We start from the raw sequence: 27,632 nt of genomic DNA, 5'->3' as shown, positions 1-27,632 counted from the left end.
AGTATATAGAATTATATCATAAGGAAAAGTATGTGTGTGTGTCTTTAGGTGGGATGAGAATGTTAGAAGATCATCTTTGCTTTCAGTAGCCTCCCTCTTGAGGCCAGAGTGAGAAATTAGGGTCACTATGTCAACAAGTATGTAGAAATTGTCCCTGTAGCTAGCATTCCAATTCCTGATTGCATGTGAAGGGAGATATATAAGAGGGTCCTTGTTGAGATTTCAAAGTTCCACTCATGGAGTATCCTAAAATGTCAATAAAAGACTCTTTATTCATAAATAACTGATATGCAGTAATTTACGTCTGTACATTTATCTCGAAAAGTCTGTAACCATCCAGGTTTTTTTTTTTTTTTTTTTTGCAAACTCTACATAAAACATCCAAACTGTCCATTTTGTTCAGTACAATATAACACAGCTGTTTGGCATTACCAAATATATATGTATATATATTTATAGATATGTACATGTGCTGAAAAAGAAGCCGGTGCAGCCTTCTCTAAGAAGTCCATCCGTATTTACTGTACAACATTCAGAATTTACATTGATAATACAAGGCACAAAAAGTGTGGTATGAAGCCAAGGCCATGCTTTCTTCAGACTTTCTCCTCTGCCTTGCCCACTCCTTCAGCTTCATGTCAAATTAAGTGTTCAGCCCTGCTTTTTATTATTTTTTTTTTTTTGGCTTTGAACACATCAAATAAAAGTTGAGAGTGGTATGGGTTTGAGATATGAATCACTGGGAAGAACACCCCCATGTACCTTCCCAAAATAAACAGAACAAAATGAAATCTGTTTTAAATTCTTCCATACAGAAATGGAGGTAAACAACTACTGATGTGTTTTCGAGTTGGGTTTAGGAGAGGCCAGTTTCCCTCTACCTGCTTATGTTTGCAATATTTCTAGGTCAAGACTTAATGGAACGTGTGTATCAATCAGATACAATTAGGAACAATGGGAATTCTAAGTCTTTATTCCAGTTAAGAAAAGGAGAAAATTGCTTTTCTGACCAAAAATTCTGACAGTATGAGTGTTTCCCCAATTTCTTAGGGAGAAGTTTCAAATGAGAGCAGGCTACATCCAGAATAAGCCTCAAGGAGTATTTCTGATTGATCACGCTCAGGGACTCTCTAATGAGGCTTAGATGGCTGCATCCTGGTGGTCCCTCCTCAGCACCATCAGAGATTGCTAAGGAGGAACACTGGGGCTATTAAGTCCAATTCTGATTGTAATGCCTATGTCTCAGTGAAGGGGTCAGGAGGAATGATATTCTGCTTATGAACTTCTTCAAATATTATCTCTCCTTTTATGATTCACCAGAACCACAATTAAATCTCTACTATAGAGTTTACATTTTAAGGAAACTGCATCCTTTGTCCAATTTTGGAATTTGGGTGTAAATAATGCTTGAGAAAAGTGAAACACTTTTTGAGTGTTCAGCAAAGTTTGAGACCAAAGGGTGTTTTCATTGTAATTATGCCTTTTGTAAAAGAATTTTGATACCTGTTTCTATTCACACAGAGAACTACATTACTAAATTCAGTGATATATTCTGCAATTCAAAGCTAAAACTTTTTGGGAAAAAAGAAAGGATATAACCCTTGATCAAATCAGTATTAGAGGTGGGAAGGAAATTTTAAGCTTAGGCCTAACCATGAAGCTTACTGTCTTTTTTTTTGTCTTTGGATTCAGATGGAGGGTGGGTTTGAAGACATGAAGTTTAAATGTTACTGTCTTAGGCCCACCTCATGAGGACATTCCAAGTCCATGATCTTCACAGCAAAAGGAAAAAGCAATGAGTAGCTGCTTCAAAAACCACAATTATTCTATGTGAGTTAAATTTCCTACTTCAGATCACAGTACTACACACTAGTGACTAACAGCCAGGTCTGGTTTCCATCCCCTTTTATCTTTTGAAAAATTACAGCATACAAATTGCCATTTTGATTTTGTTGATGACCCTGCAGTGGGGATGTGAGGAGTCCATGGTAGACACTGGCTCTCCTAGAATTGCTTTTGCAAAAAACACCACATGCTGTCAATACAGCCAAACAGCTTTGAAACTGCAGCTTTTTAAAAGAGTTTGGAAAGGAAAAACACAAAATATGCAACACGTCTAAAATTAGTAACATTTTCACTTTTGTGACATTTGACAAAATACGTTTTTGCTTGTTAGTTCAGGAAAATTCTATGCAGACAAAACAGTGGAAACTACAGAAACGGTGGCCATTCAGCTTTTGGCTAAAGCATCAATTTTCAAATACAGCGCTAGGGCAACAAACACCAAAGGGCTAATAAAATTTTGTCACCATCTGTAGGCCAACAAATTGTTCTCCCATTTGTCAAGGCTGTCACCTCTAGTCCAGTCAATGGGAATTACTAAGGATTCAAACTTTGCAATGTTTCATGAGGAAACATAATGAAAATGGGCCACAGAATGGGCCAGAGAGGCACGATTCTCAGCTCCTTCCTGATTCCTGTGACCTTCACAGAGTTGGAACAGAGACCTTAGAAAACATTACCTTAGATACATCTGATAGCTATATCATTCAACACATTTGAGGGCAGAGAGACTAAGAAATCAAAGAGAAAACAGCTAAGAGGAAACAATGAAAGCATATCAAAAGATTTGATGATTTGAATTTCACAGGTAAGTTTGCCAGAAGTTTGGCAAATAGAGAATACTATCGAAAACCAATCACAACATTTTAACATTCTGCTTATCAATCCTGATGTTGAGAAATATTTTTTTTTTCTCAAGGAAAATCATTGCAATAAATCCAGAGCTTTTTTTTTTTTTTTTTATCCAAAGAGAACCCTGTTTCAGTGATTTAATATTCCTTCTCCAAGCCAACTGGAAGAAAAATACAGGGACCACGGCAAAGGATAACACCTCTGCAGTTGGAGATAAAAATAATAAAAAAGAGAAAAAGTTCCCCTCTTTAAAGAGAACTGTTGTCAATTCCTTTTCATCTCTTACAAAAAGGCCAATAAAATTTTTGTGAGAGTGCATCTGAGTTTTATGAGACTTCCTGCACCGGTAAATGAAGTTTGCATTTAAATCCATTGAGCGAGCTTCCTTTTGGCTTAAAGGATTTTAATGTAAACCAGTAAGACTGCGCAAGCAATGTTGTAAAGACTATAAATTAACTTGATGGCACTGCAGTCTGGTGAAGCTGTGAATTGTAGTATTTTGGTGGCATAATTTTAAGGCATGTTTAAAGCATGACAATTAAGACTTCACTGTCTTTGAACACTGGGAGGTTTGGCATTAAGTGGGATATTTTGTAAAAATTTTAAGTAACCTATGAAGTATTTAAGGCCACTTTTAGTTTCTGCTTCATTTTGTACTAGGAGAGTAAGACTTCCAAATTAAGTGCTGGGACTAATGAGTAAATCTCTTTCAAGAGGGGCATTTGTGTCATGACTGGCAAACAGTAAAATAGAGCAGGGTTTAGGACAAGTGAATAACCACAAGTTCAAGTGGGCACTGAGACTTTGGTGACCCCCTCCCACCACACTCATACCCTGGTCTGTAAATCTCACAAACATGGGTTCTCTTTGAAATTCCATTGTAAAACATGGCACAACGCTGACATGCAATGATCACAGACTTTCATATACAGAAATCTTCTGTAGCAACCTAGCAGAACTAAGAGAAGAATGTAAAAAGGAAACCAAAGGAACTAAAAGATGCATTGCTTGAAACTTGGGCTGAAACTGAAGGTGAATCTCTCGATTTCTTCCTCTATTATTTTATGTGATTTGATGTTAAAAAGCATTTATTAACCCAGACCAAAACAAAAACCATCCCTTCATCCCCCCAAAAAAATACAAAAAAAAAAAAAAAAGAATCCTGAAAACCCAAAGAAACAAGGGAACAAAATAAAATCAACCAAACCCATGCGAGGATATTACAGAATTCAGATTTAGGGATTAATAATCTCATCTTAAAATAATCTAGTAGGTTCTATGGGAAACCAAACTTCTGCTTTCAAATGCAAAAAAAAAAAAAAAAAGTCTAGAAAGGATCTGGTGTGGATTCACAGAATAGATGAAACCATTATAAGGCTAATTATAATGACTTAAAATAAAATCCTCCAAAATGGAGATTCGAATAAGCTCTACAATGTTTTAGATAATTTATTACTCAACAGCTAATGCAGATTCCTTCTGCAGCCAATCATGCTAGTGAACTCAATTTTATTGTGAGCAATTGAACATCTACTTAACACCTCTTTCTCTCAAAAATTATACCAGCGATGTGAAGTGATTTACATTTCCATGCTGTCCATTATTCCCTAGAAGGAATGAACAAGTTGAGCATACTAGCAAAGTGGTGTTTTCCTGATCTAGATATGGTAGTTTGAAAATATGCTTGACAGTTCTAAGATGATTTGTTTGTTCTATATAATAAGCCTTTGGTTCCTGAGAAAAGCAAGATGCTTTTTGAATTACATGTGGCAAAGCCTTCTATCTAATACAGGGGACCAGATACACCACACATTAGAGAAAATGGCCAACACATTCCAGAGTTCTTCAATGCTTTATCCATGGTATCCTAAACTCAACCTTTCTTTAGGTCTTTTCCACTTATGAGGAGATTCACAACATTTTTTTTTAAACAAGGGATCTATAAAAGTGTTTAAAAAATTGATTGCATCTCCAGTGCCAAGTACTTCCCACCTCCCCCATTCCGTGACTACTTTTAATAAAGTAGCCAATCTCTAAGTAGCTGACTAGCTGCCTTGGGGTTAACCTAGGTCCTTGACTTTGGTTGTCTTGATCGTGGACAGCTAAGGAAAACAAACACCAGAAGATGAGCTGGAGCGCATCTGCTCATCTGTAGTCTACCAGGCATCTTGTCAAAAACCACTGAAGAGGATAAAAAAGATGGAATAAAGTATTAAGATGAGGATGATGAATGGTTGATGAATCTGAGTTCTGTACAATACCACTGCCTCCTATTTTAAAAGAGAAAAATAAAGCAGTGGCCACATGTTAAAGGTTCACTGGAGAAAGGGTACTTGGTGAGGCTGAGCTTGAAGCTCCTTGAATGATGGATGTGGTTTCTGGGACAAGTATTCCTCAGGTCTATTTATTCAGCTATCATCTAGGACAAAGCCTGTCTGCTAATTTCTCAAGAGGCAAAAGGAGGGTGACCTAGGTGGCCCTACTGAGAGATTCTATGATGGCATGGTACCAAAATGTTAAGAAACTTTCCAGAACTTGGATTGAAAAGTGCAGTAAATCTCATCATTCCCTTGTTACAAAAATATTGGAGAACTGGATCAACACCTGCCTCTTAGAATTACAGCTTATTTGAGGTCCGTGACATCTGCAGTTCATGTTTCCTTGGACCTGGCCTGACCAGACCTGTCTCTGAATCCATGTAATAAGCTGTGTTCCAACAGCACTCTGCAATTTGTCTGGCTTAACTGGGAATAGAGATACTCCTACTTGGTTGAGTTTGAAGAGATAAATTTCCATGTTCAAAAATCTCATTATGTTCCTTGAAACCTCTCTACTCTGGAAGTTCAGGAAGGAGAGAAGTGGGTAGATTTGTCTCTGGGAAAAAATGAAGGTGAGGTACACTACGAGAACTAGTTCGTCGTCTATCTGACTTTTGGGTCTTGTCTCCGTTCAGTGGCTAGTATAGACAGGAAATTGGTGCTGGTGTGGTGTATTCAGATTCTAGAATCTAAACGCCCTCTTTGATGTTGAAAAAGTCATACAAATGGGTTGGCAACCCTGTTTTACTTCTAAAAGTCAGTTTTACAATGATTCCTGACATTACAAATGCCAGTTGGTAGAAAACTGACAATCTGGTACCAGAATCTGCTGGCCCTGTGGGGCACATCATTAAAAACCTGTTTCAAAACATGCACTTAATCAATCTCTGCCTTCAGCTTTATTGTAGCTCATCTCTCTCCATAGCTACTTTTGTCTCAATATGCCCTCATGTCTATCCTAGACACTCCAGATCTGAGGAGGGCATCCAGTGTTGACCTGCGTGTGATTCAGGGGAGACAATAAAACCCTCTTACATCTAAGAGAGCTTGTCCTTTGCTCTACTGGCATGTTTTACCTATAGAAAATTCAGTTTCTTCAACCAGGGTATCTCACTGATTACAAACAAAGCTGAATTCCCCAAATGCCACTGGGCAGAGAGCTGCCTTTTTCTTTCCCATTTAAAGCCAAAGTCCCAAAGCTGGCCATCCCTCTGCTCCTGAGAGGAAGTGGACTAGAGTCCATTCTGCCTGCTGTAGTTGAAGTCTGCTTCATCCAGCTGGGATTCCGTAATGTTTGAGAGTTTCGTGTGTGTCCTCCCAATCTCTTCAAGGGCACAGGCCAGGGAGTCAAGGTCACCATCATGCTGATGACGAGCTTCCCACAGGTTCAAAATGACAGCAGAGGGGCTGCTTTGTGTAGCAAAATAAGATAAATTCCTAGACGAACAAAAAACATAAATGAACAAAAATCACCATTAGGAAATTAAAAGCTAATTTTAATAGGTATAATAGAGGAAGAGAGATGCACTAAGGTGGGTGTAGGCAGTCGAGTTTGTATCCCAACATGCAACTAAAACCAGCCTTCAGAATGTTACCAACGTCCTTCCTGTCTTCCAGGCCTGGTTTCAGTCCTCACTTCCATGGGCTGTGTGCGTGGACCTGGTTCCCCCCACCCCTCCCCGGGTGGCCTCTTTGCTCTGTATTACTTTAGGTGGTGATGAAACTCATTCCTATTGCTTCAGAATCTTTCAGGGCTTTCTTCCTTGGCAAACAAAAGGGTTGTCAAGGCTTGATCTTCAGTTTCATTTTCTTTCCTTTCTCAGTGCTAAATCTGTACCTGTAGGCTTCCAGGTTCACGTAAGCTAGCTACAGATCTTAAAAGACCTTGGAGTTGCCAAAATGACATGTCCCTACCTCCTCAACTCAATCTCTAGACCTCCAAACTGGTCTCCTTTCTAAGTATAACAAGTGGCCCAAATATTTACAAGAGTCTTTCTTTCTTATTTTTTGTACTGGGAAATTTATTTATTTATTTAAGTACTGGGCTTTGAACTCAGAGGCACTCTACCACTGAGCCACATCCCCAGCCCTATTTTGTATTTTATTTAGAGACAGGGCTTCACTAAGTTGCTAAGTGCTTTGCTTTTGCTGAGGCTGGCTTTGAACTCACAATCCTCCTGCCTTAGCCTCCTAAGCCACTGGGACTACAGGTGTGCGCCACCACACCTGGCTATAGGACTTTGGTTTTGACCATGCCCTTAATGTTATTTCTCCCTTTCTGACCTACTCATCAGCTTCACTCTTCTCCTCCATTCACAAAGACTTAACCCTAATTTATATTCTATCACTTTGTGGCCTGAATCATAGCAAAAGCCTCCACATTCTGTCTCCAAACCCTCTAAAATATGCTGCATTCTATTTCTTCAATCCTAAGAGATTTAGTCATTTTTCAATGCCTTCCTTGATCAGTCCTCAACATAATTATGGTTGTGTGTGTATGCGTGTGTGTGTATGAATCAATCTATCTAGACATACACGCTTACTAGGGAATCTCACTGATTTATATTCATACCTATATATGAATATATATGAATTTATATAAATTTATATGTGTATATGAATTTACATATGCCTCAGTCTTTTGCTCCTTGGGCCCTGGGCTTGACTTAGGTAATACTTTGCTTCTGGCTTTCACTCAGTTTTCAGTCCACTAGGAATGCCCACTTTCATTCTCTACACTGTTTTGCAAGATCGTACACTCCTACAATGTGTGGCTCAAATCGCATTTCCTCTTTCTTCAAGATGATTTATGTCTTCTCTGAACTCTTTTCATGCTGGTGCTTAAAATTTCATGTGACTGCAATGCTTACACATTTCATATGGGTGAACTTTGCCTTTCCCATTTGACTAGTAACACCTGAAAGTTAAAGGTCGTATGTAATAATTCTCTGAATCTGCACCAGCACTTATCAGAACAATGACAGGTGTTTATTCAGTATCCACTGGGTGAATAATTGATTCCTGCAAGCCTTTTTCAGATGCTATAGTATCTTCAGTGAAAAAAAAAACTGGTAACCTTTTAGACAAAAACTTTACTATGATGAAGACTAAGACAAGGCAAAGGATTAAAGGTCACTGCTTTTCATGGGGACTCTTACAGTAAGGACAGAAATGCTCTCTCTCACGTCAAAGTCTGATGGATTACAAGATTTTGCAGAAAAGCTCCTGTTTGGGAGTTGGTGCTAGTTCTCACAACCACACCCAACACACAATCACAAAGCAGTCTTCTAGAGATGGCACTGGCAAGAGAAGGCGAGTTTTTATCGGCACATTACCGCTTGGCAGCACCACACGCACAGATCAGTTCTGAATGAATAAAATGTTGTTTTAGCCAAAGTCTTAAGAGACTGTTAATAGTCAGTTTGTTGCTAAATAGTATAAATACTGAGGTTACTACACACACATTCCACTAATATGAACCTTTAACTGAGAAAGTGAGAAGGCCAGCTTAAAAATTCCCTCGTCCCCTCCATTCCCACAGCAAACCCTGCTGGGGGGGGCGGTTGAAGGGATCCTGGTTCCTCTTATTTTGCCAACTTTTGAATGTTGGCCCTTCCTTCTGGCCCTGTGGGGAAATTGCTCTGTCTCCCTACATGCACCCTCACTGACATTCAGGCAGCACACAACTGAAGGAATAGCTGGGGAAGAGGCCCAAGGAGGCCTCAGTGGGCTGTGGCTGGCCTGGGTGGCCACTGCTTTTCAAATCCATTATCAACGTAATGATCACGGACACACTTTTGTCTTTGGGATCCCAAATGTTGTTTCAAGGACAACAAAGGCAATAGTTGGAGTAGCACTAGCTTTCTCATCATTTTACTGAGGGTTCACACCTTGCCTTTACTAGTGAACAGCAGTGGTCTTGTGTTTTTTGGTAGTGACTGGAATTCTTGTGATCTTATTAACCCTAAAGTTAAACTATAATCTGTGATATCAGGGGTTGATAAACGTCTTTGGTAAAGGGCCACAGAGTAGATATTTCTGGTGCTGGAGACCTCCTATGGCCTCACTGCAGCGTCTATGCTCCACCATGGTAGTGCAAAGGCAGCCACTGAGGATAGGAGTGTGTGTGTGTGTGTGTATGTGTGGTGGCCATCTTCCAGTAAAACTTTATTTGGTGACACTGGAATTTGATGGTCATACAGTTTCTACATGTCACCCAGTTTTAGTCTTTTGATTTTTTTTCTAGTCATTTAAAAATGCAAAAGTAAACAAAACACACACACACACAAACATTCTTAGTTGTGGCTACAAAAAACAGGTGATGGGACAGATTTGGCCTATTGGCCATTGTGCTATGTTAGCTTATAACCCAAACTGGAAGTCCAAAGCTGTTACTTGGAAGAAAATTAGACTGGATTTCCTGCATTGTGCTGCATTTGAAAATAAGCACCTACAAGGCCAGAGTTGGTCAATCCCAGGCAATGCATCTGCCTTAAGCACTGGGAGAACTTTTTCCTTTGAAATGTTTGAGGATCTTTGATACTTCAAGACATGACAGAAAGACTGAATCATAAAGAATAGAATAAAGAATATGTTTTGAAGGTGAAGATTAATCTTTGTCCTGAGACAATTTTAAAAATATTCATGACCCCATGGAGGGGGTTGCGGTCAGAGGTGTTCAAGGTTCACTTGTCTGCAGGGGGCACAGCAGAGCAGAGAAGGACTCCCACCAGCCATGTGGCTCTGAAAAGTCCTGCAAATGTTCTGTTTTGTGCAATAGGTACCCACAGTTAAAGAAAGCTAAGTGATCAAAAGAGGCAGGAATAAAATTCTTACTTGGCACAGGTCTCTGAACATATTGTAAAAAGTGAAATATGCTTCCCAAAGTTAGATTTAGATTTATTCTCTAAATCTGCACAAGCACATTCAGCATAACACATACAAATTTCAACTTCCTTTTAATGTTAGTAGATACATAAAGGAACACATCCATCTTATTAAAAATAATACAATCAATCAGCTTTGCAATTAATAGGCATCCTATTAAACTATATTCACTTGTACACAACATAAAACATAATATATAAAAATACCTAGAATCCTAATACAATAGGCTATTTCTCAAAGATAGCTATTATTTTATTGGGTCTATGTGTACTATGATTTTTTTGAAAATTCAGTCATCTCTGTATACCACCCTTTTGAAATTATTCTGATTCCCATCTCTGTGACCCATTTCTCTTCTTAATAATACAAGCACATTTGGCTACCAGCAGGTAATGCACATACCAAGTCAGGGAACATTGTTACTACTGCAAAATAGAATTCACAGCAAGAGCTGATCTTAAGTCCTGAGTGTCTTTTTTTTTTTCTTTTGAAATGAAACCTAAACATTAACAAACAAATGGCAATCCTGAATATTCAAGTGGATGCCTGAATATTCAACTTTCTTTATAGAAAGATTTAAAGAAGCAAATGTTTATTACATTCACCTTAGATGCTTTGTTACTTTGTTATGCCTGAACTTCAGGGAATCTTGTATCAAAACCATTCCAAATTCTGATAACTGAGGTAAGTTAGAAAATTCAGATTTACATTTTTTGGTTCAATAAAGATGTATATATTATGCAGTTAAGATGATCGAATCTCTGAATGTTAGTTGACTTTAGAACATTCTATGCCTTCAGTTCTATTCATTTGCCCAAAGCCCTGTAGACTCCATGACTTTATCATCTCCTTTGGAACTCCCATTCAATGAGTACAGATTAACTATATAATACATGTAAACAAGCAGATCAAAGCTTATGTTAAGGTAGTTGAATAAATTCATCCATGTAAGTTCACTGAGTACTAATAGTTTATTAAATTTAATTTTGTTTTGTTGAGCTTAAATGCTTTCTATACACCTGAGTTCCCAGGGGTTTGTTTTATTACCATGATTAATTTCATCTTTTAGACTTTCCTATCCCCATCCCCTGGCTCCAATTAAAATTCCTTTCTTTCTGTAGAAACTGGGGCGGAATTGGAAACATGAATCTTTATCAATTTCACTAGTGAGGCATGGGCCAACTTATAAAGCCAAATTTTTATATAGAACCTTAGTTATCAAAATATATCTTCCAACTAATAACTATGTTAAACTAAAAATGAAACTCACTTTAGAATGACTTTTTTTTTTTTTTTTTGGAAATAGTCATTGGGTCGTCTGTTTTCTTTTGGGAGCATAAGATGAGGGGCAGAGAGGAGAATTGAGGGTCCCTGGTAAAATTCTGCCATATAAGGTATTTATAGATTATTGCAACACAGGGCTGATTCCATAAAAAGGAAAACTGACTTTTTCTCCCCCACTGTGAAAGCTTTCAGGTCTTCCAGCATCCCTGCAGTATTCAAATGCAAATGCCTCAGGGACTAGTACATCTAAATCCTCAATCAGTTAACAAAGGTAGGAGATAACAGTAATGGAGAGGAAGGCTGTGTTGGAGGCTTTATCTTAGCCCTGGGGAACTGTACTGAAGAGCTACCAAGGGCACCCTGCACTTACAAGTGGCCTATAAAGGGACTCCTTTTCATTCTAAATTCCAGATAACAAAGCTTTTCTTTTAGTTACTCAGAACCATGCTACCAGGGGGCCAATATACCAATCCACTAGCTGTAAACTCTTCTTGTGGCTAATTGTGAGAAGAAAGCCCAACCTTCCTATAGAAAACACCTTATACCAGTTACAGGCCATAATTTTATTCAGAATTTGGGCTTTAACTCAATGTCAAATAGAAGGGACTATTTGCACCTGTAACCTGAAGGCAGCAAGATTATCTGTTTATATTCTATACAGTACTGTTATCTATATATAATGCAACCTTTAAAAAAGTCATTATAAGGCATATTTTAGAAATATCTTCTGAGTAGTTTGTCAGTATAAAAAGTGGAATATAAGTTAAACTGCCTGTAATAGATTAGGAAACATCATTATAAGAACAGTGCATCATTCTACTGTCTAGTATCAAAGAGGGAATTGAAACACTGTCATAATGAAAAAAAATTAATCTCTGCTATCATCCTAAATTGTTTCATCTAATGAAAGTCTCTTATGTGACCCAAAGCAACCCTCCATAAGTTTTTTTTTTTTTTTAATACAAATAGAAGAAAAGCCTTTTTTACTGAATAGCAGTAATTGGACACACCATAAACAGTGGTCCTCTCATCTAAACTTCCATTCCCAAACTTCAACCTGCCTAGGTACTCTGCAAACACCAAGCAGCCTCAGGATGAGGCCAGTCAGTGTTTATAGACTGAAGGGTCGCCTAGGGATGAGCACTATAATAAAACTGCCTGCTGCTTGTACTTGAAAAGAAGATGGCAGGGAGAACCCCCAAGGAAAGGACATGAGCAACTCTGGACACAGCCGAGTTCCACTCATCCCAGCCCAGCCCAGCCCAGCCCAGCCCAAGAGGGCTGCATTAATTCTTTCAGGCCAGTTACTTTGGCAATAACATTTCCTTTATAGTTATGCTTTTGCCTTTCACTTGTTGTTGAAAGGGGATAACAAGTATTCTTTTTCTTTGGAAAACACACTAAAGCCCCCAGGCATGGAAGACATCTCTGAGTTGCCAAATGAGAACAAAAGCCAGTTGTGATCTGCTTTTAGTTCTCATATAATCCTATAACAATTTCTCAATTTGGGAAATGAAAAGGAAGTAAAACCCACCAAATCATAATCTCTACTTTTCTTTGAACTGGTATACATCATGGAAGGAATACGTTAAACTCAATTGTCCATTAAAATTACCTGGGAACATTTTTGAGAATCCTCAGAGGAAAGTAGAATGACTACCATTGGTTCCAAGAGAAAAGACCATGATTCTAATCCAGGGCAGGGGAAGGCTGAAATATTTATACCCCTCACTTTGCAAAATTAATCATTATGTGTTTCACTTAAACCTCACAAATAGTAGAAAAGAAATAGTCCCCCTTAAGGGCACTCAAATAGATAAGGTATAAAATCATTCTCACGATTTCACTTTCTTAAATTATGAAGACATCACTTTCAGACATACTGAGATGGTCAGATTTTTCAACACTGTTTGAAATGGTATCTGTGAGGGGTTCATTTAGGATACCAAGGGGCTTTAGCATGTCTATGTCCATCTTTTCTGAAAACTGCATTTAGTTTAACAGAGAAAAACCTATTCTTTCAAAGACTAGTACAAACCCACAACTACTTACAAAAGAAATGATAGCACCCCTTGGAGTTTGCAGTGGGAGCACAACTTTAGCTCTCTTGGAGGAATATAAAAAGCTTCTTTTCCATATTGCCTTCAGGATGGACACCTGCCATTTACAAACCATATACAGCTTGTTCATGACTAAACCTGTCCCAAGGCTGTCTCTTTTCAGCTTCATATTAGTGGGCATTTTCATGAGTCACTGACTTTAGTGGAATAAAGCCCAAACACCCACACTTTGCTATGTTGGGTCCCTCTGGCTTCACTGCAAGGGCCTTTCAAGTTCCAGGCCCTGCGTATGTCCACTGGGCCAGAACCAGACAATGTGATATGAGCTTCTTTGTATTTTGCCTCCAAGGACCTATGTAATGCTGCCTCCCTGATGTATTAATTCTCCTTTAGAAAAGTCATGGAGATTGTTTTTGGAAATGGCAGCCTCTCACCCATTGTTATTACTTAAAGTTTAGGATGTGTTTTCCAGCCTCTAGCCTGCAGAACCAAGAAAGCTTAGTTTGGGGCAATTATAGTGAACACCTAAAACAAGGGAGTGAAAAGGAAGCAGATGTTCCACATGCATTTTGCACTCATCTTTCCCTCTCTCTCTTCTTCCCTTCTTTACCCTCAACTCTGGCTCTGGGACAGGCCCAACTTCAGTGAATTCTCAACCACTTATTCAGAGCCAGATTAATAAGCTGCTTTGTGACCTCCACTGTCCTTTCCCACTGCCCTCTGGTCATTTCACTGTTCCTCTGAATCCAATTAAGAGGGTAGACAGAGGGAATGAGAAGACATGACCTCAATGCGAGAAGATTCTGCTTCTCATTAAAGGCCCTGTTAAAAGATTTGGTGGAAAACAAGTTGTTACACCACTGCTCCTCAGCCACAAGGTTCAAGGACTTTCATTTGCTCACAATTTTTACACCATCATCCATTAACCCTGACAATTGAAATGCATTTGATCCATTTTAACCAGAATACCAGTAAGAAATATGTTTCCCTGGCACTGCTTATGGATTTCCAAATACATATATTACTAGGGAGGGCCTTGGGAAAAAACTATTAATAGTATGTAATTCATTTACTACATTTCCATTTTAGAACCCTTTCTTCTATTTTGTCTACATCCCTTCTACTCATCCACCCATATCTCATGCATCTGTTCCCATAGCAATGTGGTCAAGATGGATGTGTTTTCACAAGGGTTTCTGGAATATGGAAATCATGAGGACTTACAAAAGAATCATCTAATTGTAGAACTCTAAGAACTTAATACTTGAGGGAAAAAGACAGGACACTTCCATCACATCAGCCAAACAACTTTTAATTAAGAATAAATGTAGAAATCCCTTGATGCTTATTCTTATCAGTTTTCTTCATTAGGAGGCAAGGCTTAAAGGTCAAATATACTATCCTATGAAAGAGTTCATATCATTCATTCAAGAAAGATTTACTGAATTTTCCCAAAGTAGTTGGATCTATCTAGGTTTCACAGTAATTTAAAAAAATTAAAAGTATCATAAAATATATAAAGTGCTGTGAGGGTTTAAATGGGGAGAATACTTCTAACTGAAGCAGGTAGTTTTAGGTATTGTTTAATTGGTTAAGTCCTCAGTAATATCCCACCAATCACATGTGGCCAAGAGCTCTGAAGTGGAGAGTTATTGCAGTTGAATTTGCAGACTAAATGTACAATCTCAGCTTTGAAGTGTAGCAAGTAGGCTCACTGAGTCATAGTCAAATTTCCCTCACAGAATCCATAATTGCAACTATTATCTATGACATTCTTTGCTAGGCTGTGCAGCATATTTAGCTTGTCAGGTATGCTCGGCAAGTTGTAAGGCTACCTGAGTTGCCAGAGGTACAGCACACACTACTGTTAGGCTTCATCTTCTCATCCATTGCTAAGTCTTCCACTTTATACTCCCTGTGTCTTCTTTCCTATTTAGATCTCAGTAAAAATTTGTTTGACAAAAAGACAGATTATCATAAGTGACAATTGCATTACCAAAAGGAGGGTAAAAAAACATTTTCACTGGCAATAAAATAAAAACAAATGTTTTCCTCCATCCTCTTTGAAAACTCTTCCTCCTTCATGATTTGGAATCTGTCACTTTGTTAGCTGTTTAACCCTTTGGGAGGTTGAGAGTGGGGAAGAGCCAGGTAAAAGTGTCATCATAAGATCAAGGGTTTATTCTTTGAATAGAAATGTTGACTATGTGCTTCTGTTTGACCACAGAGTAGATGAAATCCAAAACTAACAAAACAGCTTTCTTACCCATTAATATCAGTGTATGGACAGTTTTAGATTTCCATGATTTGAATTTATTTGTTTCATACTCAGTTATATCCAAACATAAGAAAGTAAAAACATGGGACTGGAGTTGTAGCTTAATGGTAGAGTACTTGCCTAGCACGTGTGAGGCACTGGGTTTGATCCTCAGCACCACATAAAAATAAATAAATAAAGGTATTATGCCCATCTACAACTAAAAATATATTTTTTTAAAAAAGTAAAAACAGTGATGAAGGATTATACAATAGGAAACTGTGACGGGTTGTATCTGCAAATCCCCTCTGTCACATACATTCCTTTCCAGGAAGGAGAATATATTTCTTTGCTCTAGCAAATGAAAAAGGAAGAGAAATGTAAGAATTTCTATAAAATGAGAATGGGAATTAGCTAACATGGCATAGGAATTTGGAGTAGTCCTCCTCTTCTGCTTTTCCAAATGCCTTAGTGGCTACCTCTGCCATGACCCCCCTAGCTCTTCAACCCTGGAAAAGCTTGGCGCAGAGCTGAACAGGAGTACTTAGCTCCAGGTACTATCCTGATAAAAGCAACAAAGCCCTATGGACCTTTTGCTAAGTGAAGGTAGACTCCTTTAAATCAGGAATCAGTTACTATGGACTGTTCAGCAAATAGAGGCCACTTTCTATTTTTGCAAAGAACATACACTGGGAAACAGCCAGGCCTATTTGTTTATGTGTCTTATTTCAGGATCTTTTCATGCTACAGAGGCAGAGCTGAATAGTTGTTGAGTGCTCGCAATACATCCCATATGTCCCCAATTATTTACTACCTATATACTAGGTAGTATTATACTGGTCCTTTAGAGAAAAAAAAATGCTACCTTAAAGCTCTAATAAAATAAATAAATAAAAAGAGAAAAAGAATGTTTGCTGATCCTTCATTTAAGTCTTTTTCACTGTACAGTTAGGCTACTTTTGAAGACTAAAGCTAGAGAATAAAGAAGGACACAGGAAATTGTGGTCACTGGAATTCAATACCTTAACTACATAATGTTTTGAAACAGAAGTAGATTACATACATTCCTGTGATTATCTGGTATTCATTGTAACAGTGTCAAGAGGAATAACTAATATTTGCTAGGGATCTACATATTCTGGGCATTGTGCTGAAAATTTTCCATAAAACAGGTGTTTGAATTACTTGTCAAGGGAATTGAGTCTTTCCCAAATTGAGATGGGGTTTTAGGGGAAAACAGCAAACCAACAGTTCATGCCATGTACTCAAGTTTTATGACCCTAGACTTTGGAGGGGGCAATGGGTTCCAACACAGCCACCTGATGTTCATTAGTGCCCAGACACAAAGGCTATTGAACTTAATCTCCTAGTTTGAAATATACTTTCCCTACTCAAGGTCCTTGCTCAAAGTCAGAGATGGATGACTTTAGACGCACATGCTGCAGGTCTTTTTTTAAATTTTTTTTTTTAATTTTAGGTGGATACAATATCTTTATTTTATTTTTATGTGGTGCTGAACATCAAACCCAGTGCCTCATACATGCTAGGCGAGCACTGTACCACTTGAGCCACAACCCTAGCCCCTTGCTGCAGGTCTTATATATGCTGTAAATGCAGAACATGATGGAACAAAACAGGAACATGCACATGCTCATTCTGTAAATTAATGGACCCACAGATACTCTGTTGTAATTATTTTTTCTAAGTGGTAACTTAAAAACCATAAACTTTAATAGTCAGATTGGATTAGAGACTTGAAATACTCCTATAAATTGCATTTCTAGAAAGATAAACATAGGAACAGTAAGTGACATATTCAGGAAGACTGGGATTGGTGGTAGAACCAGGCCTCCTGGGCAGATAATTCTGCCCAATGTGCATGTGCTCTCTTTCTCGGCTCTCTTGAACTAAATTATATCATTTGGATTAGTTCTTCATTCTGTGTCCATGTCGATCAGAAAGTGAAACTTGACATTGCCCCAGTGTTTTTAGGTTATAAATGAGACATCTCTTCCTTAGTCAAAGCTTCTGGGAAATATTCAGCCTCATGTTTTTTTCTTATACATTCATAACTATTAGAGTCTGTAAACAAGTCAAGATGGCGCCTGGCATTTTGCAGAGGGAGTTGTTTGTGAAGTAACGCCAGTGAGACATTAAGTGTGGAGATTCCTTATTGGTTGACTGCTGTATCTAATTAATGTTAATTAAGATAAGCTGTGTGTAATGTATATATACCCCTCCGGTCCAACACTTCCACTCCTGCTGTATCAATGTACACAAGTTGTTCGTCACCCCCCGGTTAGTTTGCTGCAGCCGGACTGCGGCACATAACTTTTTGTACTCATTCATTTTCAATAAATGCCTTTTCAAGAATGTGCCTCTTCTTTTCCGGCTTGCCTGTCTGTGAATTCAGTTTTCTCCAGCAGCAGTGCCTCCTACTGTTTCTAGTGAGGCCCTTCGTGTTTGGATTTTGAATCCCTTCTGAGTCAGGGAGTAGCACTCTATCCTTTCTTGGTAGACATCTACCCTCCCTTTCAGAAAAGAGTCAGGTAGGATGTCTGTGAAAACACGGGACAAAGGAAAAAAGAAGAAGAAGAAGAAGAAATAACTAAGCAAGCCAAACTGTAAGAAAAGAAGGCTTTTTCTCAAAAGGGGGAAAAAAAGTAAAAAGAAAGGGAAACGAAATGATTCTGGCAAATCTGGTTGTCTTTTCTATTCATTTGGGGGTCTGCAGAAGTGGGTTGGAGAGATTTCATGTGTTGAGGCCTCCTCCCTATGAGCTGTCCCTCAAGCTGAGCCAAAATCTGCCTGACCATCAGGGCTGCTCCGGATGGCATTGCCCCTGCCTTTTCTCATCTAAAGTAATAGAGCCCATTATGAATCTCTCTATCCTTCCATCAACTTACCTGTGATGTTAGTGCAGCAATGAGCAATGTCAGTGTTAGCAACTGTTTCACGGTGTGTAGATAACCTCTGGTATGTATTTTTTTGTTTGTTTGTTTTTAGTTGTAGTTGGACACAATACCTTTATTTTATTTATTTATTTTTATGTGGTGCTGAGGATCAAACCCAGCGCCTTGCATGTGCTAGGTGAGTGCTCTACCGCTGAGCCATAACCCCAGCCCCCTCTGACATGTTTAATGCCCTCTGTCTTCAGACTTAAGAGTTCTTCTCAGATAACTTCTAAGTTTTTTTTTGTTGTTGTTGTTTTGTTTTGTTTTGTCTTGAGACACCCATTTTTGTAGGCTGAGCATGTCCCTATTTGGGGTTAGCTGATTCTTAAGGTTATGTGATGGTGGGGAGAAGGTGTAAGAAATCTGCTACTTTGTAAGGTATCCCCAGTTTCAGCTCTGTCCTGACCACTGAGAGGCATCCAGATGACAGAGTCTGAACCACTACTTCAGTGACCCAGTTAGCAAGCCTGGATGGGACCAGAACCAACGTAGGACTTTTCCATAGTGTCCTCAAAGGCGTGTCCTCAAAGGCAGAGTGGGGTGGTAGGAAATGCTGTACACAGTGTCACCTTAGAGGGACTACATACGAAATAAGGCCTGAAAAGTCTATAAAGATATCATGGTTACCTCCACCAGTTCTGTTTTTTTAAAGTTCTTTTAAGAAAATCATCGTTCAGAAGCTGCCACCATACCTGTTGATGCTGTTTTTCTGCGCTAGCATCTGCCAGTCCTTGCCTTTGGCATTTGGGGTATCAAATGTAGCACAAATCCGCTGTCTGATAGAGTAGGGAATTTTAAAGGCTTTGGGGCCAGTCTGTGCAGGGAAACTGCTGTCCTCTTGTGCAAAGAAAGTGATGGTTTCTCTTTCACTCTAGAAACAACAGAAGGGAAGCATGATCAGTCAAAGGGAAGCATTACTGACAACATATTTATTTCTGAAAATCTGTGTTAACACACATGCACAAATGCTTGCCTGTTGTGAGGGACTCTGTAAAACACATTGACAAGTTGCCTTCTCTTCTAAAATAGTAAAGAATTTCTCTAGTGGCCTAATAAATTGTGTTCTAGAGATTTACAGCAGACCGTTCCACTCAGGGGAGTCACAATCGCCTCCAACATCCAAAGAGATGTCAGGTGACAACAGAATTAGATCTTTCTTTCTTTCTTTTTTTAAGACTTTCAGGAGTAGATCTAGAATTAGAAGGAAGCACCTTCTAAATGACGGATTTGGGTTCAGTTTAAGGAATGATCCTTTGATGGTCATCATGACCAAAGATGAATGGGCTGACCAAAGAAGCTGGCTGGGAAGCTTCTGGACAAGAAATCTACAAGGAACTGATTTTGTGTTAATCATGTAAAAAGTCTGTCTTTCCCTCAGTCCTAAAGCTGTGTGATTTTCTGATGAATATTTTGCTCTCATTTCTGAATAAAATCCCTTTGCTGATGTGGAGCTACATGACATCTAGACTAGCTCTGTGCAGTGATACAGGCTGGGCAGCTTCAGACTGATATCTGCCCACCCTGCTTCTAATTTAGAGCTGTCCAATGAGGGACTTGTGGTTTCGTTGCATCACAGAATTTGTCATAATATCCTAAAAGATCACAGTGGAAAATTTTCAGACTGCTATATTTGCTGATAAGTTTAGAATTCTAACAGAATTTTAAGGACCAGAAAATATCTGATTGACTCACTTCCATATTATTACGTATCATAAAGCAAAGTGGATTCTGCTGAAGTAATTAAAATCCCTAATCAATTGACTTTGAACTAATTAAGAGATTCTCCTGGGTGGGCCTGATCTAATCAGGTGGACTTCAAAGGAGGAAGAGCTAGTTCTGGTCAGGAGGCTTCTCTTTGCAGGCCTGGAAGAAAGCAAATAGCCATTCTATGAACTGCCTATAGGGGGAGATGTTTGGCTTGGAGTAGTGGGTGAGCCATAGTCAACAGTCAAACAGGAAAATAGAGACTTGAATCCTCTGGGCACAAGAAATTGAATAGCATCAAAACGTGAATAAGCTTGAACTGTGAGCTCCAGAGGAGAACTGACTCTAGTCCACACCTTGATTTCATCCTGTAAGGTCTTGATCAGAGAACCCCGGTATGGGGTTCTGCCTGGACTTCTGACTCACTGAGATATTAAATGAGTATTGATTTATTCTGTTACATTTGGGGTATTTTTTTAATGCAGCAAAAGAAAAAACTTACATAAGAGAAAATTAACGCATTAGATTTGAGATGTGGTTCAGGGGCCAGTTAGGATGGTCTAAACCCCAAGAAATTGCCCTTTTTGTTATGAACTCATCTGTTCTGTTCTCCTTCAAGTCAGCTCACACCATTCCTGAACTGACCTCACGTCCTTCCCTGGTCTTTCTGTGGCTTCCAATCTTACATGTCTTACTCCTGTGGGTACCACAATACATGGCCTTTCTCAGCTAGTGCCCAGACTCACACAACTAAACCGCCACACATGGCCAGTCTCCTTAAAGTATCTGTTAATTGAAGAAACTGGCTGATGCAGAGATTTTATTAATGACTCATGATGATTTCTATTTTTCTGTAACTATTGAACAGAGTGATCAAGAAACACGGTGTCTTAACACAGCATTTCCAAAAAGCTAACACAGTGTTTCAAAAAGAGCAGCAGCTTTCTAGGCAAATGCATTTGGATAGTGCTGCACATTATGCCCTCCTCTGAAAACTCAAAGTACATCTCATATTAAATGGATTCTACTTACTAATTTTAATTCTATTTCTCAATATATTATAGAATGATGCACATAAAAACAATCTTCCTAAGGCAAAAAGAAAAAAAAAAAGAATAGCATTACCTTAGATTAGGCAGAGGGAAGTGAAAGGAGGGGAAGGCAGGGGATGTGGGGATAAGAAAGGTAGTAGAATGAGACAGACATTATTACTTTACGTATATATGTGACTGTATGACCAATATGATTCTATAATATGTATACTCAGAAAAATGAGAAATTATATCCCATCTATGTATGATATATCAAAGTGTATAAGTGCATTCTACTGTCATGTATAACTAACTAAAACAAATAAAAAATTAATTTAAAAAACCTTCTAGTGTTTACAATTAGCAAGATGTGATAGCAAAAGAATCTTTTTAACAATCAGAAAGATCTCACTTAGGAGTAAGACTCTGCACTTCCTAGCTTGTAACTTGAATGCTATATGGCCTCTCCTAGCCTCATTTTCCTAATCAGTCTTTTTGCAATTTGAGTAGACTCCATGGAGATCATGAAACATGGTAAAAACTTGGAAGAAACCACCTAGGTAGTTTGTGACATAGCTGAAACTGGGATTCTGATATCCTACTAACTACGCCAGTACCAGTACTCCTTTCACAGCTTCAAGACATGTATGGAATGCATAGAGCAGGATGGTTAAGACAAGGACTACGAATCACATTATCATTTTGTTTCAGGAATTTATAGTGGGAAAGGCTTCCTGGAGAGAGCATTTGAGTTGGCCTTGAAGGATTCCTAGGTATTGGTTGAATAGAAACTGGGTGGTAGGTACTTATTCCTGGCAGAGTGGACAATTCTGTTCTGATATATTGGATGGTTATAAAATAAACCAACTCAGCTTCTCCTTGCATAAAATAGGTTACAAGATACTTCATTTTTTTTATCATGGTTTGTAAAATTTCTTTCAGCCTCTAAGAATGCAAATCAAATTGGAATGGTTTCCTTACATATTTTCTGACTTAAAAAGTATGAAACAGCTTAGTGTGTGTGTATGGGGTGATTCTATGCAAGTTTCCATGGTGGTTTTCATCTGTAAATGGCACCAAAGTGTGCTAACCTGAGGAAAGATGGCTTAAAACTGAAAATACACAGGTCCAGGCCAAAGGATGGCAAGACATAAAACAGGCTTCCGGAAGCCCTCACTGCACCTGTGCAGCCCAAATCTCTGTCTTTACTGTTGGGACCGTGATGCATACTACCTTCAAAAAGGGATAGAGGAAGTGGTCTTCTTTGAAAGTAAATATAATACCATATGAAACTGTATCTAAAACTAAGCACTTCTACTGTTTACTCCATTTTAATAAGTGGGTCCAATGTCCCTCTTAAATTTCCATATTTAAATATTTTCCACACATAAGGATGACATTTTATGTAACATTTATGATGCATTCTAAAAGACATCTGGGCCAAGCAATAAGAATCCTGTAGATACATCACATTTCCTGATTGTTTAAATTAAATATGCAGAGGAACAGTAGATTTCCATGCTCTGCACATCTGAGATAAGCGGCTGCTACCTGGTTCGCTTAGGGAGTTGTAAATCAATGAGAGATTCCAAGTATTCTATTTTCTAACAGACAAATTATCCCCCAACTTCCACCACTTTTGGAAGAAAGATAAGAGGACTGCTTGAAGGCAAAATTGTAACACGTAAAATTCCCATTTAAGTCATTTCTAACCAACAAAGAAAAAAGTCTTCAATAATACTAATAAGTAATAATGAAAAAACTTATCTGGGGATTTTTCCCTTGTCCTCAGTTGTAGGAACTCTTTTGTTCCAATCCACAGTTTATAGATGAGTGATACTGCTCCTTTATAGTGAATCAATTGGCAATAATCATTAGGTAATTCATCATGGTCAAATTTAAGGGGAACTAACTACTTCTAAAGACTGATATGACATTTACTACCTTAAAAAGCAATATGTGTGTGTGTGTGTGTGTGTGTGTGTATTTTGGCTCACTAAAGAAATTTTTAATTCTGATGGTGATAAGAATTGCATTTATTTGGAAAATCATTTATACAACCTCTTCTGGTTTCATTGTTACATATAGGAAATAGTGTCATTAAAACAACCCATTCAAGTAAGAAAGGAATGGAACCTCTGGAGCCTAGAGATACAGAAATTTAGGAGAGGATTAGAGAATTATTTTCCTTTCCTTAAGAGGAAAAAAAAATTTCAAAAACATCCACTGAAATTTTTAAAAGTGTTAGTTCCATATTATTGATACTGATTTTAATTAATAAAATTCCAATTACTAGCTTACAAAAACCACATTAAATACAGTCTTTTTTTTTTTTTTTTGGTTTAATGTCCAAGAACTATGTACCTAAAAACTGACGTGATTCCTAACTCACTGATTGATCTGTCTATATCCTCTTTGCAGGTGATCACCATTTTTCAACACTTCCTCTATCTTCATTTTTAAATTTAGTTGTTATTGGTGCACTGCAATTATACATAATAGTGTATTCATGATGCCGTAGTAATATGCTTGCAACATTTACTACAAAGGTCAAATCCTGAGGCTGGGGTTGTAGTTCAGTGCTAGAGTACTTGCCTAGCATGTGTGAGGCACTGGGTTTGATTCTCAGCACCACATAAAAATACATAAAAGAAATAGAGGAATTGTGTCCATCCATAACGAAGAAAGAAAGAAAGAGGAAAGGAAGGAAGGAAGGAAGGAAGGAAGGAAGGAAGAAAATAAAGTCAAAAGTCAAGTCCTTCTAAGGGAAGAGGGCAGTATTTTATTTGTTAGATTCATTAACTGTATGATTTTCCTGGGAGTCAGACAGTCCCAGAGTTGAAGAACTTTGATCAATGAAGACATCCATTTACAGAACAGATCTACATGTAGGATATCTATTCTATTCTCAAAGATTTATTGAATGAATGGTTGTCCTAGTTCATCACACAAGTGGTTACCTCCCATATTTCTTCTTTTGAAGAAATCACTTCTCTGTTTTCATATTACTCCTTTGGCGACTGACTCAAAGACTAAATGGCTGGTGCTGGCCTGTTTATCATGAGTGCCTTTTCTTCCAAAATGAAGGCTTATGTTATGGGGAAGGTTCAGAGTGAAGGCAGGTAAATCAGAACACCTGGTTTGAAGTCCTGAAGTGATGTGGTATGTAGTTCAGGCTTTGATCCTGAAGACACAATGCTTAGCTCGGTACCCTGGCTCCCCATCTTATTAATCTTAATGACCTTGCACCAGAAGGTTGATCTCCTTGAGATTTTTTTATATCATTTCGAATTGTGATAGTAGTAATAATGCACAGAGTAATGATGGTTACATGATAAATGTGAAAGCAAATGAAACAGTACCTAAAATATAGTATCTTTCAAAAGTTATTAGTTTTCTCCTGACATAGAAAATGTTAACAAATTAGACTTGTCTAAGAAATGCAGTTCATTACAAAGAGATGGATATTCATGTATGAGGTCAAATTCCCGCAGTAGCACTTCAAGCAGTTAATGAAGTTATCCTCAGTAGGATCAAAAGGGCTAATAAAGCTTCTAAAATACAGTAGCCTACAAACCAGAGGACTACAGCTCAACAATGACTAACTAAATATTATTCTGCCACTTGCCTCCCATTATCAAGAGATACAGTGATGTTATCTTCTTTAAGGCACTTCAAAGTTGAATGTGAATTTGAGAAGCATTAGAAAAGGAATTGGAGAATAAAGGATAGGACTGTGTTCATGAGATACTTTTCATTCCATGCACTACAAGAATTTACTTAATCAAGGAGCAACAGTATCAGAATGTAGCCATTTTATCATTTTGGTCTCAGATAAATATCTCATAATAGCAGATGTTGACCCCAATAACTGGGTGCCTTAAAAACAAAATCCTTTAAACCTGGAATTCTTTTGTTGATCTGTTAACAGACATTTAAGGTAATTTGGATCAGAGGCATCTTCATGTTCTACATTTTCATGACTGCTTCTGAATTTGATGCTTGGGTTTTCCATGATTGCTTGTATTTTCTTTTTGTTTTTATTTTTAAAAATTCCTACAATTTTTTATTTTACTTAGAAATGTATTGTGTTAAGTATGACAAGACTGTTCAAGAAAAGAGGCTCTAAAAATATCTTACACAGGTTTCTGAATCTACCTGCCCTGTCCAAATTCCTTTAGCACAAAATGCTAATTGGTAATAATAAATGCAAATACTGCACAAACATGTCAGATAAGACAGCTATCAATTTTAAGGCACAAGCCTCTGGAATGCCATCCACTCTTCAGAAAAACTATTTGAGGAATTAGCAATATGCCTTTTGCATAAACAATGAACTGAAATGGGAATGAAAATAAGTGATAATGTTGTGGAGCTACTATTTTTTTAACAAAAAAATCTTAAAATTGAGTTGTTTGTATATGAGTGTTTTAAACCTTCTATCAGGCCTAAGTTAATTAATAAAATATATTAATTATATATGATAAATATATATGTACATGTATAGTCAGTCTATAAGTGAACAATCAAATATGTTTTCTTACATAAGCCAGATAACTGATAAACAGAGAACTATACCTCTATTTTACTTTCTCCCTCCATCCCTAAATAAGCATTCAGGATTGCTCTTATCTACTTTGTAAAAGCTCAAGTCCAAAGCTGGGAAGTTATTCAGTGATTTACATCAAATCCGGAACCATGGCAGAGATCAGAAGCCTTCTACAAATATTCCAAAGGAATTTACCTTTGACTTAAATTTTAACTCTACCCTTCAACAGTGAAATTACCCAGACAGGGTCTTCTATCTCTTTGTACTCCCATTTTCTTACCTTGTAGAATGAGACTAATTCCTGCTTGGTCCATCCTATACTGCTGTCTCTTGACTTAGGTATCCATAGGAATAAGGTCCCAGGACTCTCAGAGACACCAAAGTCTGAGGGTACTCAAGGCCTTCCTAAAATTATGTTGTGTTTGCATATATTCTTCATATATCCTCCTGTATACTTTAAATCATCTCTAGATTACTTGCAATACCTAAAACAATGTAAATGCTATGTCAATAGCTGTTACACTGTATTGCTTAGGGAATACTGACAGGGAAAAAGAGTCTGTACATGTTCAATACAAATGCAATATTTTCCTCAAAATATTCAGTCTGTGGTTGGTTGGATCTGGGAATGCAGACCTCATGGATATGGGGGCATACAGAAATGTGTTATGCTACTGATGAATGTAGGTTTAGTGGAAATGTGGATATAGGGAACCCTGAGCCTGGAGGACGTAAGACACTGTTAAAGGAAACAAAGATACCAGGCCCCAAAGATGAAATACATATGAGGCAAATAACATCTGGAAAATAAGCCAGAGACAGTTGAAAAATAGCCCAGGGTGACGGTGTCCTTCCTTATTATATGTGTCTCAACTGGACGATCTGCATTCAGCCTGTAATGCATCTCAGCTGGTATCACAAGCCTGCTATGACCTATGACACTGCTTGTGGTTTTGTGCATTAAAAAGCCCTATTCTAGTTCTTCCCCAAAGGTCCCTCCACAGAACTTCTGCCCTCTGATGAGTTGTACTTCCCTGCCCAGATGGAAGCTCTGCTCAATCCTCATCCTGAGAAAGTTTATTTTTCCTTATTGCTAATGAGGTTGTAAAAGAGTCTGTGCTTTTTTGAAGCTCTTTCAGAACCTGAGTAGCATGGCTGTGATAGGTATAGTGTATGATTCTTTCTGTGTCTTAGAAAGGGAGGCAAAGGACCTGTGGCTCAAGGACTCACCTCTAGGATGGATGTCTGCACTTGGAGTATCTGTTCATGGCCTTTGAGCTGCCGGATGCAGATTTTGCAGGACAGCTGGGTGGTGGTGGGCGTGTAGCGCTCCAGGGAGAAGGCACAGTGCAGGGGCTGTCGGTTACTGCACCACACGCGGGAGAATGGGACTTCCTATAGGGGAGATGGAGGAGAGAAAGGGGATATGGTGTGTGGAGCACAGCTAAGATGCACAGAGAACAGGAGAGATTTAATAGCAATAATTATGATGACGATGACAATGATCACAGCGGAGATAATTGCCTAAGCGACTTCGGTAGAATTGTTGTAGAAATAATGTTCCAGCATATGCCAGGCAGCACAAAAGTAATTAATGTCAATTCCAACTGATAACATTTGAATTCCAAAACCACACTGCAAGAGCTTAGATTTCACTTCACAGACAATTAGAAAGAATACCATCTAAAGTTAATCAACATTTTTTTTTTTTACACTAAAAACTATTTCCCATTAGAAGCTCCTTTAGTCCATCTTTTAAATGAAAATTATGCTGAGGAACTGACTGACCAGAACTTGTCCTCCATACCAGAAATTCATGCAGAATGCACAACACTACCAATATATTCAGCATAAAAATGAATACCTACTGCAAAATTGTGCACACTTAAACACA

The 27,632-nt window shown here is 38.2% G+C and overlaps 1 protein-coding gene across 8 annotated transcripts in view; it reads right to left on the bottom strand.

Moving 5' to 3' along the window:
* Positions 1 to 661: 661 nt before the first annotated feature.
* Unc5d (unc-5 netrin receptor D) overlaps positions 662 to 27,632 on the bottom strand; it is a 524,947-nt gene continuing 497,976 nt past the window's right edge. For all 8 annotated transcript variants that reach the window (XM_058582323.1, XM_046453286.2, XM_058582325.1 and 5 more), the window contains 3 exons: positions 26,969 to 27,133; positions 19,147 to 19,325; positions 662 to 6,449 (listed from right to left, as the gene is read on the bottom strand). In XM_058582323.1, the coding sequence (XP_058438306.1) occupies positions 6,245 to 6,449; positions 19,147 to 19,325; positions 26,969 to 27,133 (549 nt within the window). In that variant the 3' untranslated portion in view covers positions 662 to 6,244. The remainder of the gene's footprint in view (positions 6,450 to 19,146; positions 19,326 to 26,968; positions 27,134 to 27,632) is intronic.

The sequence above is a fragment of the Marmota monax genome, unplaced genomic scaffold (genome assembly GCF_021218885.2).
Source record: "Marmota monax isolate L192 unplaced genomic scaffold, Marmota_monax_Labrador192_F-V1.1 WCK01_AAM20220418_F8-fsc00117, whole genome shotgun sequence".
Lineage (NCBI taxonomy): Eukaryota > Metazoa > Chordata > Mammalia > Rodentia > Sciuridae > Marmota > Marmota monax.
Note: the sequence above shows the minus strand (reverse complement) of the source record. Positions and strands in the feature narration are given on the sequence as shown.